The sequence below is a fragment of the Lutra lutra genome, chromosome 4, assembly GCF_902655055.1.
Source record: "Lutra lutra chromosome 4, mLutLut1.2, whole genome shotgun sequence".
NCBI lineage: Eukaryota > Metazoa > Chordata > Mammalia > Carnivora > Mustelidae > Lutra > Lutra lutra.
The window spans coordinates 154,685,473-154,705,667 of record NC_062281.1 but is presented as its reverse complement, the minus strand read 5'-3'; the positions used below and the strand labels follow the sequence as shown (position 1 = coordinate 154,705,667).

The window sequence follows — 20,195 nt, the reverse complement described above, 5'->3', positions numbered from 1 at the left end:
TTTTCCTTTGGATATTGATTAGATTTCTATTGTATTTTCTTTCTCTTTTTTTAATCTATTGTATTTTCTAACTTTTCTCTCTATTCTCTTATTCCTGTAAATTGGTGGTTATAGCTACAGTGATTAATAGATTTTTGGCGATAATTCACATTGGATGTTAGTGTTTTTAAAAATATTGAGGAGAGTTCAAATGTTTCGGTCTTTATAAAATAACAAAAAAATGCATTTTGCTATATATTTATTAAAGACAGTCATTTATGGTTTATAAAAAAAAAATATTGCCCTGATATACACAAAGACTTCCTGATAATGGTAATTAAAAACAGGTACTCCCAACCCCCCTTGTGTCCACACCAGTTTTCAATCTAGATTGGCTTAATCTTGAAGTGTAATCCAATAAGACTGAAGACCAAACACTTCAGGTCCTGGACAAGATAATAAAATACTCGTAAGCCTTCTGGATCCCTATAATGCAAAAGGAAAAACATGTTTAAAGAGCTGGAAAAAAGTGGCAAAAACACAAAAACATTAACTCAGATTATTTACATAAAGGTATTTACAGAATTAAAACTTTAAAAACCATCAAGTGCCCATTAGGAAGAAAAAGGCTATGTGCTATATATTAAACAGGGAAGACAGTTACACCCAGCATGTACTAAAAGTGAGCTGCAGGGGAGGGTGGGTGGCTCAGTCAGTTAAGGTTTAACTCAAGACCTCAGCTGAGACCAAGAGTCAGACCAGAGCCATCTGACTGAGCCATCCAGGCGCCTCCAGAGGTTACCAAATTTTTTTTTCTTTTTTTTTTTAAAGATTTTATTTATTTATTTGACAGAGAGAGATCACAAGCAGACAGAGAGGCAGGCAGAGAGAGAGAGAGAGGGAAGCAGGCTCCCCGCCGAGCAGAGAGCCCGACGCGGGCCTTGATCCCAGGACCCTGAGATCATGACCTGAGCCGAAGGCAGCGGCTCAACCCACTGAGCCACCCAGGTGCCCAGAGGTTACCAAATTTTAAGGACTCTTTGTAGCATAAAGACTCATGTCTCAACTTTATAATTTTCCCTACTGACAACATGAATTTTTAAGTTTGTATTCTATTTTTTTAAAGATTTTATTTATTTGGGGCGCCTGGGTGGCTCAGGGGGTTGGGGCCTCTGCCTTCGGCTCAGGTCGTGATGCCAGCAAGGGATGGAGCCTCGCATTGGGCTCTCTGCTGGGCCGGAAGCCTGCTTCCCTTCCTCTCTCTCTGCCAGCCTCTCTGTCTACTTGTGATCTCTGTCTGTCAAATAAATAAATAAAATCTTAAAAAAAAAAAGATTTTATTTATTTGATTGACAGAGATCACAAGCACAAGATCACAGGATCTTAGGCAGAGAGGCAGGCAGACAAGAGTGGGGGAAGCAGGTTCCTCGCCAGGCAAAGAGCCAGATTTGGGGCTGGATCCCAGGACCCTGAGATCACAACCTGAGCCAAAGGCAGAGGCCCAACCCACTGAGCCACCCAGGTGCCCCTTAAGTTTGTATTCTAAATAATTTCAAGTTTCACCACTGTCAGACTATAAGATGTGCTAGTGTGAATGGCCAATCCTGAAAAGCTGTTCAGATCAACCCAATGACTCTACAGTTTATCTCAAGCACCTGTTCTGGCATATTTCATTTTCTGTTCTGGCCAGGTTCTTATTTTGGCTACTCCTATGACATTACTCTGCATGTGTCACTGAGAAACTGTAACAGTGCCTAAATAAAACATCAAAAGCAACAGGACAAAGCCCTGGAGAATAATCTAAAGTTTCTCTCTAATGATGACAACAAAGTTGGCCCCTTCTTTTTTTTTTTTTTTTTTTAAGATTTATTCCTTTTAGAGAGAACAAGTGAGAAAGAGAGACCATTTATTTTTTAAATTTCTTTCAGTGTTCCAGAATTCATTGTTTATGCACCACACCCAGTGTTCCATGCATTCCGTGCCTTCCGTAATACCCACCACCAGGCTCACCCAACCTCCCACTCCCCTCCCCTCCAAAACCCTCAGATTGTTTTTCAGAGCCCACAGTCTCTCACTGTTCATCTCCCCCCCAGTTTCCCCCAACTCCCTTCTCCTGGGAGAGAGATTCTTTTTTTTTTTTTTTTTTTTAAGATTTTATTTATTTATTTAACAGAGATCACAAGTCACAAGTAGGCAGAGAGGCAGGCAGAGAGAGAGGGGAAAATAGGCTCCCTGCTGAGCAGAGAGCCTGGTGTGGGGCTCGATCCCAGGACCCTGAGATCATGACCTGAGCCAAAGGCAGAGGCTTAACCCACTGAGCCACCCAGGCGCCCCTGGGAGAGAGATTCTTAAAGCAGACTCTGCACTGAGTACAAAGTCTGACGTAGGACTTGATCTCATGACCTTGAGATTAAGACCTGAGCTGAAACCAAGAGTTGGACGCTTAACCGACTGAGTTACCCAGGCACCCCTGAACCCTTCTGTCTTGTATTTGTACCAGATCTTACCATTATGGTCCCAATTTGGTTAAGGGTTTCCTATTGGTCTGCTTCAAAACAGACACATCTGGCTATAAGGGTCACACACACTTACTTGGATTGATTGACATCAATAAGAGAACCAATTTTTGATGTTGTGAAAGATATGTGTTCATCTCCAATGACAATTTCAAGCTCCTAGAAACATTTAAAAAAAACTAAGTCAAGCCAAGTTGGATTTTCCATCAACCACACAGAAGATATACCATCTGTCAAATCACACCAACTCTACAATATAAACAAGACCAGTTCACTCTACCCACTAACCTATACTGGCTCTAGAAACAAAAAGAGAAATTAAATATTGATTTAGTCCTTGAGTAGCTCATACTTTTATTAGAGGAAGATGTGTTTGTGAGACTCTACCATTTCTGGGATTTGGAAGGATTTACAAGTTTTATATAGGAGTTTTCATTGTTAAGAAAGTGGAGTAAAAAATAAAAGAAAACAAAAAAGAAAGTGGAGTAACATGTATACATCTTGTGTTTGTGTTTTATAAATACCAAGAATCTAACCTTTCTGGGCAACATGGGACAAAGAGAAGTCTAGACCTTGGGTTTGATCCCAGCTTTGTCACTACCACATACTCGCTGCTGCGCCTCGATTTCTAAAGAGTGATGTAAGTAGCATAAATCTTTAAAAAATTTCTATGGGGGTGCTCACCGTGTAGCAGCTATTGCTCTTGGTGCTTGGGACAGATAGGCAAAATCAAAGGTCTGTGTCCTTGTAGAATTTACAATTTAGTGAGTCCCACTTCTTTTTTCTTCATTTTTTCCTATTTCTTTTTGATTTATAGTTTTCAATTATGAAAAGAATTCTAACAGAAAATATAGAAAACTATGAAACCAATGTTCTTAACACCCAGGTGTGAAAATGTTAATAGTGTGCCAGATTTTTTAAATAAATAAAATATTACACATACAAAGTTAGGTCCACCTCCTATTCCATTCTCCCTCCCGCATCCTGGAAGTTCAGGCGTATTCTTTCCACTCATGTTTTAAGATTTGGTAGTATGTTTTAAAATTTTTACATAAATGATCATACTCTATGCATCCTTTTGCTTTTTTCATTCAACAGTTTTCGTATGAGATCTAGTTCATTAGTTTTAAATTCTTTAGAATATTCCATTTATATCTTTATTGAAGCAGACTTAAGTTCCCAATTTATTGTACTATAAACAATGTGGGGGCGCCTGGGTGGCTCAGTGGGTTAAGCCGCTGCCTTCGGCTCGGGTCGTGATCTCGGGGTCCTGGGATCGAGCCCCACATCGGGCTCTCTGCTCAGTGGGGAGCCTGCTTCCCTCTCTCTCTCTGCCTGCCTCTCTGTCTACTTGTGATCTCTCTCTGTCAAATAAATAAATAAAATCTTAAAAAAAAACAAAACAAAAAACAATGTGGTGAGAATATTCTTCTATGCATCTCCTTGTATGCATGTGAAAATGTCTCTAGGGGTATTCCTAGAAGGAAGGTATAAGGTTTTTTTCAATTTTGCCAGTTACTACCAAATTATTTCCTAAAATAGTTGTACTGATGTTATTCCACTAGTATGTAAGATCCCCTTTTTCTTTCTCATATCCTTTTTGAAACTTGATGCCCCCTACCCCTACTTTTTGCTATTCTAATGGGTCTGAAATGGTATATCATTATTTTCCTAATGTTCATTTTTCAAAATGTAGATATTTATTGGCTATTTGTTTTCCTAGTTCTGTAAATTGCCTATGCAGAACCCTTACACATTCTGCCACTGGGCTGTCTTTTATTTTTTTCCAGGTTATCTTTTTATTAATTTGTAGTTCTTGATATATTCTAGATATAAACCCTTTGCCAGATAGGTTTTGCAAATATCTTTCTTCAGTCTGTGGCTTATCTTTCAACTTTATCATGATATCTTTAGCTAAACAAAAGTTTTAACTTTAAAAGTCAAATTTAGGGGAGCCTGGGTGGCTCAGTGGGTTAAGCCGCTGCCTTCGGCTCAGGTCATGATCCCAGGTCCTGGGTTCAAGCCCCACATCGGGCTTTCTGCTCAGCAGGGAGCCTGCTTCCTCCTCTCTCTCTGCCTGCCTCTCTGCCTACTTGTGATTTCTCTCTGTCAAATAAATAAATAAAATCTTTAAAAAAAAATAAAAAAATAAAAGTCAAATTTATCAATCTTTTCCCTTGTGGAATTTAAAATATTCCTTCTCTACCCAAAATAATAAAAGATAGTCTATATTTTGTTTTATGTTTTAAAATCTTGTTTTATTTCTACAAATGGTCTAACTTAAAAATATTCTATAAACATACTCCAACTGATACAATTTTTTAAACAATCCATCCTTTTTCTATTAATTTGAAAGTTCACCTCTGTCATACCCTACTCTGAGTTGCCATATATTCATGGGTTTGTTTCTGGGCTCTCTACTCTGCTCCACTGTTCACTGGTCAATTCTGAGGCAACACTACAGTACAGATGTCTGTACCTTTTCAAGAAATCTTCAGAATTATCTCGGTTACTCTTGTCCCTCTGATCTTCCATGAATTTAATGCTCTCTTAGGCTTCAGGAAAAATCTTGTTGTGATTTTGATTTGAATTGAAATGAATTTATTAATTATTTTAATAAAATGGATATAATAATTGAGTCATTTCATCCATAAAAATGATACAGATTTTTAGTTCTTTTATAAAGCCTTTTTAAGTTTCAGACATCTTATTAAATTTACTCCCAAGTTCTTTATAAGCTTTTGTTGCTATGATGAATGGGATTCTGTTGTGGTAACCTCATCCAGCAGGCTGTTGCTAGTGTAGAGAAGTAAGCCCTGTTCTCTTCACTGGGATACTGGGTTTGTCGTATGAGCTAATAGAGCTGAAAATTAACAGTAAGGCAAAATACATAAATATGATTTTACTGAGATCCTGTGGACATAAATTAAAAAGTTAACTTTAGAAAGTTCGGAGGATGGGATTTTCTTTTCACTCTTCCTCAAGAGTTAGACTAAGTATTTATCCAAAGGATACAAAAATAGTGATTCAAAGGGGCACATGCACTCCAATGTTTACAGCAGCAATGTTCACAATAACCAAACTATCAGAAGAGCCCAGATGTCCATCGACAGATGAATGGATAAAGAAAATGTGGTGTGTGTGTGTGTGTGTGTGTGTGTGTATAAGTATATATATGTATACACACACACACCCCACATATACACACACACACACACACACACACATAAAGGAGTAATACTCAGCCATAAAAAGAATGAAATCTTGCCATTTGCAGTGATGTAGATGGAGCTAAGAATTATGCTAAGCAAAATAAGTCAGAGAAAGACAAATACCATATGATTTCACTTGTATGTGCAGTTCAAGAAACAAAACAGATGAACATTTGGGGAGGGAAGGAAAAATAAAAGAAGATAAAAACAGAGAGGGAGATAAACCATAAGAGACTCTTAACTATAAGGAACTATAAGGAACCCCTCCAGGGTTGCTAGAGGGGAGATGGGTGGAAAGACAGGGTAACTGGGTGATGGCATTAAGGAGGGCACTTGATCTAATGAGCAGTGACTGTTACATGCAACTGATGAATTACTAAATTCTACTCCTGAAATAATACACTATATGTTAACTAAGTTGGATTTAGAGTAAAAAAAATAAAAATAAAAAATCGACCCACCCTTTTGAGATGAATTAGGAATTAACTTATATGGTTTTTATATTAATTTAATAAATGTAATTATTTATTGAGCTTTTACTATACACAGGTACTATTTTAGTCACTTGAGATATAGCACTGAAAAAAAACAGGTAAAATCCTTGTATTGAAGGAGCTTGCAGGGGTATATGCAAATCTGTTGTAGTGGGGGAGGAAAAGGGATATATAAAGAAAAGCAAACAAGACAATTTCAGACAATAACAGATGACAAGAAGAAAATTTTTTAAAAAGGGGAGGGGCAATTTAGATTGAATGGATAGGCAAGACATCACGGAGGAAGTGATGTTTAAAACCTGCAATAATAAAGACCATGTTAGATAGAACATTCCAGGCAGGATGCAGCAAACGCAAATGTCCTAAACTAAGAACAACCTAAGCATGTCTGAAGAACAGAAATAAGGTCAGTGAGGTCTGAACACAGTAAAAGATTATGAAAATGGTAGAAGATAAAGTGGGAGTTCGGATTTTATTTTATTTAAGATTTTTAAAAATTTATTTGACAGAGAGAGAGAGTGCACAAGCAGGGGGAGCAGCAGGCAGAGGGAGAATAGGCTCCCCGCTGAGCAAGAAGCCTGATGCAGGACCCTGGGATCATGACCAGAGCCAAAGGCAGATGCTAACCGACTAAGCCACCCAGTCATCCTGGATTTTATTTTAAATGTAGTGGGAAGGCAATGGAGAACTTAAAATCAGTGGAATATATTGACATTTTAAAAGATTAGTCTGATTTCAGGATGGAAAAACAGGCTGTACAGGACAAAAGAAAAAAGAACATCAATTAGAAGTCTAGATTAGGAAGGTAGCAGCTGAGGTGGAAAGAAACAGCTTCCCCGTTAACACAGTCAAATATGACAGTGGTTTTTATTTTAATTACCATAATGGTGTTCAGAATAAATATATAAGCCATGAATTTAAACACATATACCTAGCCACTTGCATGACTTTCCTTCTCTTAGATTGCTGAAATAACCATGTTCTATTTCTCTTTGAATATTCACAATACTTTGTCCATAGCAGTTACTCAGTAAGTGAGGTGGGCAGCAAAACCTCTGAGCAGGGCTGAGGGGAGAGGCACATGAGGAAATCCAGGGCTAGGATCTAGGTGGTCAGAAGCACCACTGGCTCTCTGTTCCTCTCTGTGGGATTACTGTTTCCTTAGAAAAAGGTGCTGTAATCTGCTTTGTGTAGGTCCCCCTCACCCCACGAATTCAGTTATATGCAGGGCAGTAAAACTCATCTTAGTTGTAAGATTTCTGCACTATAGGAGAGTTGCTAAAACACTCACCTGCCGGCCCACTCGGTCAGGGGGAGGCCACAAGGCATCATCCTCTTTGGTAATTTCACTATCATCAATTATTCTCTTCAGTTCCTCCATTACACTTTTATGTACATAAGCCTGAAAGCAAATTTAAAAATGGATTTAAGCTGTATCCCTAAGCAAGTGTTCTCAGATAGTGATAAAAGATTAAAAAAAAAAAAAAAAAAAAAAAAGCCCCCTCCTAAAAACTAGTTTCTAGCACCTCTGTAAGGGGTGATGGCATTCAGGCGTGAAGAGGGCAAGGCCAGAGGTTCCCAGTGACTACACCTCAGACCTCATCTACCTGTTTCTACTTCTTGGGACATGCTGTTCACTTAGACCTTTTCCTTGCTTACAGACCCAACTCACACTTGAACCCAGAACAAAAGATCTGTGAGAAACCCTGGTTATTCCTAACTAGATGAAATGCTTATGAAGAGCAGAGACACGTCTTTTAAAATACCTTTTGCATATTAGTTCCCACTAAAGAAAATATAAGGAGGCTGACATGTGTGGGTAAACATAAAACTGAATGCTAGTTAAACATAATAGTATGAAAATATATTGACAAGACATTTTCAAATGCGACAAAGTGGTTGGAAGGAAACAGAAGCCTTGATGAAGCCTCAACAGTGTGGCAGAAGTTATACAAAATGGAGCACATGGACTTGACAGAGGCAGGCACAGCTTTGAACTCCCACTCTATCTCTTGCTAGCCAGGGAGAGGTGACTTTGAACAGGCCTCATAATTAATATCTGGGGGCTCACTGTAAAGGGTATATAATACCACCCATCAAACAGGCTTACAATCAGGGTTACATAAAATCGTATGTGTATAAAATACCAAGTGCCATGCCTGGCATCTAACATGCATTCAATGATGTGAACTGCTTTCCCACGCTCCCTTACCCTGTTCAAACGCAAATTAAAGAGCTCTAGTGAAAGCTATGCACCAGGGAATATACCAAACACTTTGAGTATAATGTATTTAATTCTATGACAGGACTGGACAGTGGGGGGTAGGTTTTATTATTTGTTTCTGCAGACAAAGAACAGGGAATTTGTCCAAGGGCACATAGTAAGTAGCAGATTCAGGGTTTAAACCAAGTTTGCAAGACTTTAAGTGATTACCAGAAAGTGATTCAGCACTGTGAAAGAAAATATAAACTGAAAGATATGAGAAAAATTTTAGAAGGTATCTACAGATATGTCTATACTTCTCTATTCTTTTTCAATACTACTCCCAGAAAGAACAAAAACAAAACAAAAGGCTAAACTGTAGTAAAAGAAAGGCTCTCAAAAGGCTCATTACCTCTTTTCTGATCATGACATCATTTTTATAATTGCTGTTGTTGGCATATCTTAATTTCCCTATAAGAAAGAAAAAACCAAATTCAGTGTATATTAAAAACATATGAATAAAGTATCATTAGCTCACCAAGACTATCAGCTGTTGCTTAAAATGTATCCCAGCTTTCCCTTCAGTGTCTACCAGATTTACTATCTGTGCTTCTGGTGTTCCAACAAGAGCAGTCTTTTCAGTTCTTCGCTATTAAATAGCCTCATAGCTGAAAATACTGCTGACACTGAATTAGAATCTTGCAAAAGGCAGCTCAGGTATGATAAAAGAACACAAGCAGACTCTTTTTTGACTCTGGCAAATCATATCTCTGCAGCTTCATGTCCTCAGCTGAAAACAGGGAGAGTGATGGTAACTTACTAGCATACACGGCCTCCTGAGGTTCAAATGAGTTGTGAAAGGAGTTTGAAAACTGTAAAATGCTGTTTACATACTATTCATGTGACCATGCAACACTCTGAACTGTTCCTGTGATGGAAAAGCTGTGATTTTATTATTAAGCATATTTGGTATACAAGGCCCTTTGTGTGTAGGTGCATCCAAAAGGCTCATCTGGGTATATGCTGGGTATGAAGGAAAAGATAAAAGGAAATAGATGAGTTTTTAACCTCAGAATAGAAGGCACACATGTAAACACACCATCTTGTCATCGGTTGTTTATAACCGATTCATCTGTCAGATTCATCTTTGTGCTCCCATTTAATGAGAGTTTTCTGTTTTTTGATTCCTTTTCCTTCACCACAGTGGCCCTTCCCCCAGATCTTATCAAACAGCAAAGTCATATTGGTTCTGCCTCCAATAGTATCCTAAATCCTTCTATCTGCTTTTACTGCCCCCCTAGTTCCAACCAACTTCCTTTTTGTCTTGACAACTATAACTGTTTCTTAATAAGCAGCCCTCTCTCCACCCTTGCTCATTCTGCACCCTAATGATTAGAATACTTTTTCAGGAAGAGATCACATCTTTCTCTCTTTAAAACTTTCCATTCGCTTCCTGCTGCATTTAGAATAAAATCCAAACTCTTTGTCATGGCCTATAAAGACCTACATGGTGTCCCCCTGCCTACTGATCTGACATTGTCTCCTATAATTCTCCTCAGAGCTCACTACTTCCTCAGCCATACAGGCCACCCGAAACATGCCTACTAGCTCATTCATGCCCTACAGCCTTAACACTTCTTACTCTCTCTGTCCAGAATGCTCTTCTTCCTGAGCTTCACAAGCCTGGTTCCTCTTGTCAGTCAGGGTTCAGTTCAAACACTCCGTCTTCAGAGAGCGCGCCAGTGGTCACTCTGCTTAAAAGCAGCCCACCAACAATAATTCCATCATTTTGTTTTATGTTCTGACCACTCGTAACTATCTAGAATTTTTTTATTTGTTTATATCTCCCCCAGTACCAGAATATACGTTCCACGAGAGGAAGCTTGTCTGTCGTTCACTCCTGTATCCCAGATTGTGAAAAAGAGCCTGGTACGAGGTAGGTAGGCAATGTTTCCTGCGTGAAGCATTCTAATAAAAAAATGTCACCTAACAGAAGTCCCTGCACATGGAAAGAACCATTGGAGCGGTCACAGGAGTGATTCTTTCTGATTCGCGCCGCAGTCATCAGTCCCTTCCTCTTCCAGCTCCTGGCACATTCCGGAATCCCGGCCTCCCCATTCGCCCGACCCCAGGGGTGCCAGGGGCCGCTCTTACCGTCGGGTCGGAACTCAAACTCCAGAAACTCGTGGCCGAATTTGCCCTTATGACCCACGTAGTAACGCAGATAAAAGTCACTCTCCATGGTTCATAAGGAGGGAACCGAGACGAAACTTTACCAGCAAACCACACCGTCGCTGTTTGCGCCCAGCACTTACGTCTCCCTGGGCGCGCGGAAGTGACGTTAAGGGAAGGCCGTCGGCAGCGGCGAAGCTGCCCGGGTCTCCCCCGCTCCCGGAAGTGGGGGCAACTTTGGCCCATAACCCGGCGGAAACATGGCTCCTTTCACCCGAAGGCGGGGTCAGTGCAGCCCCGCCTCCTCGGCCGGAGGCGGGAATAGGGCTGAAGCTCGGTCCCGAGGTTTGCACCAAGCTTGAGGCCGAGGTTTTGGAGCGGCGGGTTTTCTGGCTCGACATCTATTTAAATACACCTGACTTGGAGTCGGACAAAGCTGATAACCGCCTCCGGACCTAGGGCTCAATAATAAAATGGGGTTAAATGAGCCGACCTCACAGAAAAAAAAGAAAAAAAAGTTAAGTGACCTGATTCCACGGAACTCAGCACACGCTGTGTCAAAAATTGGCTGCAACTGAACTTTGCTGTTTATGGACTAGTTCAAGGAAACCTTTGGAGATTGTCATTTCCCTGGAACTAACTTTTCTCCCATTTTATCTCTTTTACTTTTTATTTCTGTCTTTCCCTTTCTACTTCACTGGTCTCTAGAGTAGGTGCTGTGAGTAGAAGTTAAATGGAATATTTAATTTCCCATTCTCATTTTCTATGCACTGCTTACCGAACAGTGATTCAGAGTCCTGGCTGCACAATGGAATTGTTTGGTAACATCTTAAAAATACTGATGCTTGAGGGACCCTGGGTAGCTCAGTTGGTTAAGCGTCTGCCTTCTGCTGCGTAGTGATCCCAGGGTCCTGGGATTGAGCCCCTCATCCGGCTCCCTGCTCAGGGGGGAGTCTGCTTCTCCTTCTCCCTCTGCCTGCCCCCCCCACTTGTGCTCTCTCTCTCTTTCAAATAAATTTATAAAAACAAAAACCAAAAAACCAAAAAAACTGATGCTTGGGCCGCACCCCAAACCAATTAAGCAAGTTCTCTTGCAGTGAACCTAGGCGTTGGTATGTTTTTGCAAAGCACCCAGATGAGCTGTGGTTGAGGACTGATACCCAAGAGGCCCTTGCCTTTTCAGGCCAAAGTGGTTGACCTCTGTGAAGTCTTTCTGGCTGTGGAAAATTTTTCCTCCTTGAGTAGGCAAAGGACAATCAAAATTCTAATTATTAGAAGACTGCTTTAGCTCATTGAAGTTTCAGTCAGTGTGGGGAATGAAATCAGTTCTAGAGACAGTGCTGAGATGGCATCATTCTTGGGGCCTGGCCACTCTAACTGTATACTGTTCTGTATAGAGGTCAGTGGTCTCTTGATTCTCACTTCCATTTTTACCATTACTCCTCTTCTCCCCCCCCCAAAAAATTGGTAGCACAGTGTAGAGTGGGTGTGATGGGGGGAAAAATCATTGGAAGCTTGTGTTAAAATAATCCTTGTGCAACTTGATTCACTGTGACTGAAGATGAACTGATTAACTTTTTGGAGATAACTCAAGTTTATCTTTAAAATGAAAAAAATAATGTCATACATCTGGTAGGACTGTTGTAAGGATAGGAAGCAATATCTTGGAAATTGGGAAAATACTTTGCAAACTATAAATTGTTTTAAACCATAAAGCATTTTATTTAAAAAAAATACTGGGAGAGGCCTAAGTGGCTCAGTCAGTTGAGTGTCAAACTCTTGATTTTGGCTCAGGTCATGATCTTGGGGTCCTGGGATCAAGCCCTGAATCAGGCTCTCTGCTCAGCAGGGAGTCTGCTTGGGATTCTCTCTCTCCCTCCCTCACTCTCTAATAAATGAATAAATCTTTTTAAAAAAATGCCCTGGTATGGGTGGTAATAAGGGAACTGTATAAAAAAGAGAAGGGAACACATCTGCGGATGCTCAGATTCAGCAGTTACCATATAATTTTTATAATTTCATTCTTGGAAAATAACCTCACGGCATTTACCTGATGAATCTATATACCTAATTGCAATTACCACCTCAAGATTGTTGTGAGGATTCAAAGAACAGCATTTGTAAACGGATTCGCATTTATACCTAATACTAGGTATTAAGCACCTAATAAATGCAAATCCATTTACAAATGCTGATGTGGCAAATAACAAAAGTTTTGAGTAAATGTAAAGGACACTGGATTCGTCAGGCTGTAAAGTGATCCAGGTTTGGGGGCGTGAGATGACGTAGTATAGTTGAAAGAACATGGTCTGTGTATTTGATGTGTCTGAATTCAGCATGATTTACTGTGCATTTGCTGTGTGATGTGCTGGGAACATGTTGGTAAGCAATACAGACCTTTATAGAACTTGCAGAGGAGGCCATTAGGGAGCACACAAGCAATTATAATGTAAAGATAAAGGTTGCAAATAGGGGAAACACAGAATACTACAGAAGCACAGGGGATGGTTCATAATCCAGTCGAGGGGCCTAAGGGAAGTCTTCCTGAAGGAAATGGTCCAAACAGAGGGCCCAGAACAGCGGGCTTAGAATACAGAATGAGGTTTTGCATATAGTAATGAGGTTGGAGAAGGGGCAGAAGCCAAATGGCTTACAAGCCATATTTAAGGAGTGTGGGCTAAAACTGAAAGGTATTGGATTTTAATGCAAGGGAAACAGATGAAGAGCTTCAAGCAGGAAAGTAGAAAGGATAGTAGTGACATGACCTGTTGCATTCTAGACAAAATCACTCTGGCTGCAATATTGTAGAACAGATTGGAAAATGGAAAGATTGAAAAGTATGAAGTTCAGATATGTAGTTGCTAATCTACGATGACAATTGTCCAAAATAATGGTAACCTGTACTCGGGTAGTGGAATGGAGATGATAAAATGTGGATGGATTTGCGACAAGACACCATAATGTAAGGGATAGGCGAAGGAGATTAAGATATGGCCAGAGAGGTAGGGAAAAACCAGGAATATGGTGTCATGAGCCAAAACTCCGTCCAAGGAATGCCAACAGTGCCAACTGCTTCCAGGTCAAGGGAGATAAAAGACTGAAAATACTTATAAGCTTTATAATCAAGGAGGTCCTTGGTAAAAACAACCTCAGCAGCCTGGAAGCAGGGATGGGGGGGTGGAGGGGATGGGCGGAAGTATTGGTATGCAAATAGGCAAAATTTCTGTGGAAGCAGAAACTACCTAACCCTGGGAGTTAGGTCTGAGTCTGAGAGAATAGAGATTTGTGGAGGAAGAGTCCTAGTGGAGTATCCAGGACAAGCAGGAGTCAGCCAGATGAAGAGCCAGAGAAGGACAACCTAGGCAGAGAATGCCACATGTAGCATGTGCTACAGGCACTTTGGGGATACTAAACGTAATCGTGGGACTCTGGGTAGTTCCTTCACCCATTTCCTCATCTACATAACGGGGACAATAATATTGATATTGATAGTATTTATCCCATAGGACTGTTGAAGGCCAAAATAATTTATGTTGAATACTGGATACACATTAGGGACTCAATCAATGATAGCTCACCCCCCCACGCCCCTCATTAAAGCATCACAATGGAACAACACTTTCAGATTTTAAAAAATGAATTTAATCTCTCTCTAGAAACAGTGCACTGATTTTACAAATGTTCACATTTGGTTTTTTGTTCACCAAGATGATGTCAGTACAGCTAGTGAGATGCAGCACGCCACCCTCTCCTTCTGGAACAGAAACCAGACTGCAAAGGGCACTGAGTACACAAGCTAATGAAACTCGGAATGACAAGACAAAGAGGGCAGAAACTGTTAGTGTGACCCAACATTCTAACATGCCTGTTACATCAAATATGGTCATTTGAGGGTGTGGGGAGAAGACAAATGAGGAAAATTCATTTGGGTACAAGGTAATGGAGTCTGCAAACCAGTACTTCACCCCCAAATGAACAAGAGCTGTTTAGAACAAAATGCTATTTTAAAACACATGGTTTGTACAGGTATGTTTTCTCTTGTAGTTTTTGTAAAAAAGTATCAAAACCTTCATGTTTTTAAATATATATATACATATACAGGTGGCTTTTTTAAAATTACTTTTTATAGCACAAAGTGTTTGCAAATACAGAGGGTTTCTGCTGATTCTTGACTATGCACATGGTGCATAGCCTGAATGAACAGAGCTTCCTGATTTCTTATATTAACTGAAAATTTGAAGCTATAATTCTTCCACCTCTAAGTTCTCTGTATCCTGAAAATCCCCAATACCCTAAAAATACAGTGTGAGAAGACTCCGATACTCTATCTTCATGCATTGATGGGAAAGGAAGTTATTTACTCTGAATGTTTAATTGCTAATTCATTTATAGTCTGTGAAACAGTGAGTCCAGCTGGAGTTAGGAAGAGGAGTGAGGCTCACATTCCTGTGCTCTCTCCCGACTCCTACAAGCACCTGACTAGACAGTGCTTGGGGTTCCCTCTGCAGACTACCCATCTCCAAAATTTCATTTTCTCAATGTTGAGAAAAATCTCAGAGGCTCTTGACAACACGGAGTGCTTCTGTGAAAATTCCATTACCCTTATATTCAAAAAAAGATCAACTCAAACATATGAAACGCAGTCACTATTTCCCTTTGGCCACTGGAAAGCTGGAGGCTAAAGACTGTTGTGTCTGCAAAGTGCTGGTGATGCATCCTGATGAACCCTCCATGATGCACTCCGTGCCTCGTACGCAATAAATGACTAAGAAATGTTTGCATAATGGAATCAGAAATTAAACATAAGTATTCTATAAAGTGCTTACATTGAACCTGTCTTTCCATTCAGCCTCATTTCTTGCTAAGTCCCCCTTGAGCCTTTTGCTCATTACAATGAATTACATGCAGTTCCCTACAGTCCCCATGCTGTTTCATGCCTCTGTGTCCTCCACTGCCTGGGAGCAGCCCGGACACCCCGACTTAGTTTTTAAGACTTAGCATAAGGTCACTTCCACAATGCCTTTCTTGACCCCATTCCCCATCTCCATACATAGAAATGACCTCTCTCTCCTTTGTGCCTTAATAGTACGCTGAAAAGAATCTGTTCCTTTTGTTCCACGTGTCTTCCTCTACTGTTACTGTGAACTCTGTAAGGACAGTAAACACTTGAGTGCAGTGCCCGGCACTTAGTTGGTACCTGGCAAATGGTTTCAATGGATATGAATGAATGGATATACCGCCACCGCAGAGAAAATTAGAAGGATCATAGTACTTATTGCCATAAATTTAATTCCGATCTCATCTTGAGGTTAAATGTTACCTCAACCTATTTTATAAATAATCATGCCATCAAGAGTAAATAAATAAAATTTTAGTTTTCTGTTTCTGGCAGGCTATTTCTACCAGTGTCTTCATAATTCCACTGGAAAGATAGGCCATTAGGTAGCAGGTTTGGTACAATGCTCAGGCAGCCCAAAGTAGTCTTTTGGAGAAGGAAAGGGAGGAAAAGGTCTGGGACCAGTTTCTCTGAAACGGAAAAAAAAAATTTCTGATAAATCTTCTATCCTCCAGGCCTTATGTCTAGATTTCCTCAGCTCTATAGTCCAATGACTCTATGATCTGTTATTGGCTGTAGATACAGGATAGCACAGGGGCAAAAGGCAACAGAAATGCAGTAACACCTCAAAATGAGGTTCAGGAGCCTCCAAGACTAGAGAGGGAGGATGGACCTGACCTCCTCAGATTTCATCCTACTGACTACCATCGGACACGTGAGGACTCTGCAATCCGTCTTCTGTAGCTGCTCCCAGAGCCGCCTCTTCCAAACTGCACTTGTAGTATATTCAGGAAACGTGGACGTCTCTGAGAAAGCTGTGTTTCATTATCATTTTGAGATCTCAGGCTGAACCATCCTGACTCCATTTTTGTTTGTGTTTGTTTTGCTTTGTTTTTTTCTGGGAAGGCCAAGGTCTGATTCAAAGTTTAGAAACTACACATTAGTCACTGTTCTCATTTCCCCAGGAAATTCTATTTCTTTGGAGGCAGGTCATAGAAAAAGTTGCCTGTTTTCTGTAAATCTCAATGACTTTTTTTTTTTTTTGTCATTTTTCTTCAGTCAAAAATAATTTTACTTTCCATTCTTGAAAGAATAGTAGTAAGTGAATAAGCTCCATAGGAGTTGGCCACCTGTTCTTAAAATTCTATTTGGTATTGGTCTCTAGGTCAGTTGACTCTCAATGAGTGTTTCAGGACCACAACACACGCATATCGTGAGGAAATTGCTTGTTTACGCAGAGCATAGGGCCGAGGCTCCAGAACACAGTTGTTTTTCTCAGAAGTGAGGAGCTCACGAGTGACGTGGAGAAAGGTTCTAGGAGCAGGGTTATAGAACTCCTGAATGCCTGCCTGGGAATGCGAAGGGTATCAAGTTGGTGAGATATCCAAGCTTCACTGAGTTGGGGGCTGCTGCGGGGAGGGGTGTCAGAATTTGTTCAGTTTGTTCACATGTCTTGTCCCTGGCTGTCTGGTGGGAGGGAAGTGGCAGAACAGCAGAGTTAAGAAAAGATCAGATCTTGGATGAGAGAGCTGGCGGGGCCAGAGTTCCTTCTGGGACCATGTTTTCAATGGTAGATCCCACAAAGAGAAAAAAGCACTTCTCCCACCTCTCCCAACACCCAGGAAAAACAACAAAAAGTGTCCATAATAAAAAAAAAATCTATACATATATCCAGAGTTTTTTCTTTTATTTACAAAGTAGTAAACCAAATCCCTGTGTGAACATATATATTCAATAGGCTATAACGTTGTGTATGCCATTTCCCTCTCGTAGGACTTCAAGTTTGGCCACTCTTTCTGACTTCAGCCTAAAGCTACTTTCCTCTATATGAGCACATGATGGTAGCAAGCCTGTGTTGTTTCCCTCACTTACAGGAAATGGCAGAGAATAAGGGAAAGGGAGAAACAGAGATGTAACAGAACCCACTCCACTGTCCTTATCCTCACCCACTGTGTGTCTCAGAGGTTCAGTGCCTGAGCCAGTCTCTACAGGAAACTTGGGCTGTTCTAGAAATGCCTCCACTTAGCTCTCTACGAGTAAGGATGGCACTCTGTACCTGCTTCAGAGGAAACATAATGAATTCAACCCCAGCATCCTGAAGGAAAAGGAAGTTACTTGAAATGTCGAACTTTAAAATAAGCAGTAGCCAAGGTTCGGGCATGTTCTCGCCTGAGCTCACGAGAACTGGCACCGTGTGACGTCTGTGCACTGGCCTCAGCCACAGAAGAAAAAGCTCAAGTGGGAGTCATGGCAGCCATGGGTGAACTGAAAGGCTTTGCCTGACTGACTGGGGTCCCAGGAGTTGCCAGAGGTGGGGAAGACCTGCCTCTTCCACCACGTGTGTACCAAACCACGGCATCCATTTTTTTGAGCCAAATTTCCAGAGGCTTCTCTGAAAACTACAGATGCCCCTCCGTGGACTGTTTTCCCATGTATTTCTCTGTATGGATTTGAACAGCCCCAGGCGCTCCTCTTTCTACAGATCTGTCTCTCTCACACACATACACATAGGAATATCAATGCACGCGGAGACTGCATGGTGGGCCAGTCATACCAAAAATAAATACTCTCATGTCTCTAAATTATCTATAGAACTAATCTTATTTCTGAAATATGTTAATAAATAATCTAAGTGGGGGAGGGAGTTGAAGTGTTTTCTTCTTTTTTTCACTTATGTTGATGGAAGCCACAAAGCATCATAATTTTATATACTTGAAAAAAAAATCAACCCCCAAACTCCAAAACCTAAAAAAGCCCCCCCCCAAACCAAACACCCTCTGTAAATATAGTTTTAAAATGATGAGTAAGCTACTGTACCATCAGCCCCATTTGGTTATGTACATCGTGTCAGTCACTCGGCAGTAGTCATTCCATGAAGTCCCCATGGGCAGTGCAACCGGTTAAAAAGTGTATAAAACATTATACATATAAAAACTCTCACATCCTTTGGATGTTTGCAGTTCATCATAACTTTGTGGTTACCTTTCCGCAACATAAATTAAAAAGAAATCACACACGCGTGCACACACACACACTCACTCACACAGACCCATATACAGAAACCCCTTCATGCAGGCATACACCATCCAGAAAGTGTAGTGGATGGGACTAAATTCCATGAGGCACGAAGGGAGTGGTCCCATCCTCAGGGCAGTCCATCATCTTCAAGGCTTAATGCCACTCGCTGGGGAGACAGAGCAAAGACATCACCATTAGGCCCACAGGAGCTGTTTACTGAGTCCCCACAAGGCAGCAGACATTCTGTTACTTGACAGGCATTAGCCCACATAATCTTCACACTACCCCAGGAGACAGGTTTGTCGTCTTTATTTTACAGATGAGGAAATGGAGACTCAAGGAGCTTTAACATTTGTCCTGGATCACATAGCAAGTGGGTGAACTAACATTTGAACCCAGACCTGGGTGAATCTAGAGCTATCGCTTTCTCCATCATTCTTTTTTGCCTCATGGTAAAGGAGTGCTGCAGAGGTCTCAACTTTCTCAGTCCTTCCTTATAGGATTTTAGGTTTGTTCAACATCAGTGTGTTAGCTCTGGCCAATGTTTAATCCCAGGCCATTAGCTACTTGTCTAGCTTTTGAGTCACCAGTAGGCAGGCGATCTGCTGCACCCCTTGTAACTGATCATACATAATCAGAAGGCGGTACAGGTCAATTAAATTCAATTCCTCTTTTTCTCAACCCTACTTTCTAGTCATTAGATGCTAGAATTCCCCTGTCACAAATGGCTGACTGTTAGTGGGCTGAGCCCATGAAGCCCTGAGCTGGTTTATTCCACTGGAAGAGCAGACAGTGGACTTAACCTCTTTCCTCTACTGACAAGAAATCTGTTTCTCTAACTATTCCAATGTTCCCTGATTCTCTTAGCCTCTGAGAGTTCTATACAGACCACCCTTGAAATCTGCAGAGTGTCTCAGTTCCCTTCCTTTCCTTCTGAGTGTTTTCTCCAGGCTACCTCTCTAGCTTTCCACAACTGGGTCTGTCGTAATCCTGTTTTCCCACTCTTCCATTTCCTGAGTACACTCATTTGGGCAGACCCATGTTTTAATAACTTTCTCCTAGCTAAGTGAATCGGGGTAACCACTTTACCTCTCTGAGCCTTGGTTTTACCATCTGTCACATGGGAGTAAGAATAGGACCTACCACAGAGAGTTGCTGAGAAACCAAATGAGATCATCTCCGTAGAGTGCTTAACACACGTGGGGTCCACAGTATTTTAGATCAGTCTGACCAGCCTAATACAGTAGAACCAGACTAGCACTTTCCATCCATGGACAGCCTACAGACATTAAAAAGTAACCCCACTGCCTTTCAAATCATCTTTGGGTTATTTGTGGTTTGGGTGAAGGCCATGGCCTTGCTCTACTAGCAAAGACACTTGAGACCCTCTTCTTTTGTCCAGGTGCCCTCCCACTCTCTCCAAGACCAATCTCTACACCAAAGGCAGTGACAGTGGAGTGATCTGAGAAAAGGACAAGGGGGGACAACAGGCTGTCAAGGATACTGATTCTCAGAGCTCCCAGGCTATTCAGCCCATGATATAAG

General features: G+C 41.0%; 2 protein-coding genes across 17 annotated transcripts in view; both read right to left on the bottom strand.

The window, feature by feature from the left end:
• Positions 1-221: 221 nt before the first annotated feature.
• MAGOH (mago homolog, exon junction complex subunit) lies at positions 222-10,744 on the bottom strand. Its single transcript, XM_047724207.1, has 5 exons — positions 10,559-10,744; positions 8,817-8,875; positions 7,493-7,603; positions 2,572-2,654; positions 222-465 (listed from the first exon to the last, which is right to left on the bottom strand). Exons 1-5 carry the CDS (start codon positions 10,644-10,646, stop codon positions 366-368), a joined length of 441 nt encoding a protein of 146 aa, XP_047580163.1. The 5' UTR covers positions 10,647-10,744; the 3' UTR covers positions 222-365.
• A 3,451-nt stretch (positions 10,745-14,195) lies between these two features.
• The window catches only part of LRP8 (LDL receptor related protein 8), a 78,808-nt gene continuing 72,808 nt past the window's right edge, over positions 14,196-20,195 (bottom strand). For all 16 annotated transcript variants that reach the window (XM_047725465.1, XM_047725467.1, XM_047725471.1 and 13 more), the window contains one exon: positions 14,196-18,816. In XM_047725465.1, the coding sequence (XP_047581421.1) occupies positions 18,778-18,816 (39 nt within the window). In that variant the 3' untranslated portion in view covers positions 14,196-18,777. The remainder of the gene's footprint in view (positions 18,817-20,195) is intronic.

What these genes read in the sequence shown, in the direction of transcription:
- MAGOH (XM_047724207.1), bottom strand. Translation starts at nt 10,646, where the DNA reads ATGGAGAGTGACTTTTATCTGCGTTACTACGTGGGTCATAAGGGCAAA. An exon ending in GTTTGAGTTCCGACCCGACG is followed by an intron (nt 8,876 to 10,558) that starts GTAAGAGCGGCC and finishes TCTTTCTTATAG; the next exon opens with GGAAATTAAGATATGCCAAC. An exon ending in CTGACCGAGTGGGCCGGCAG is followed by an intron (nt 2,655 to 7,492) that starts GTGAGTGTTTTA and finishes AAATGTTTCTAG; the next exon opens with GAGCTTGAAATTGTCATTGG.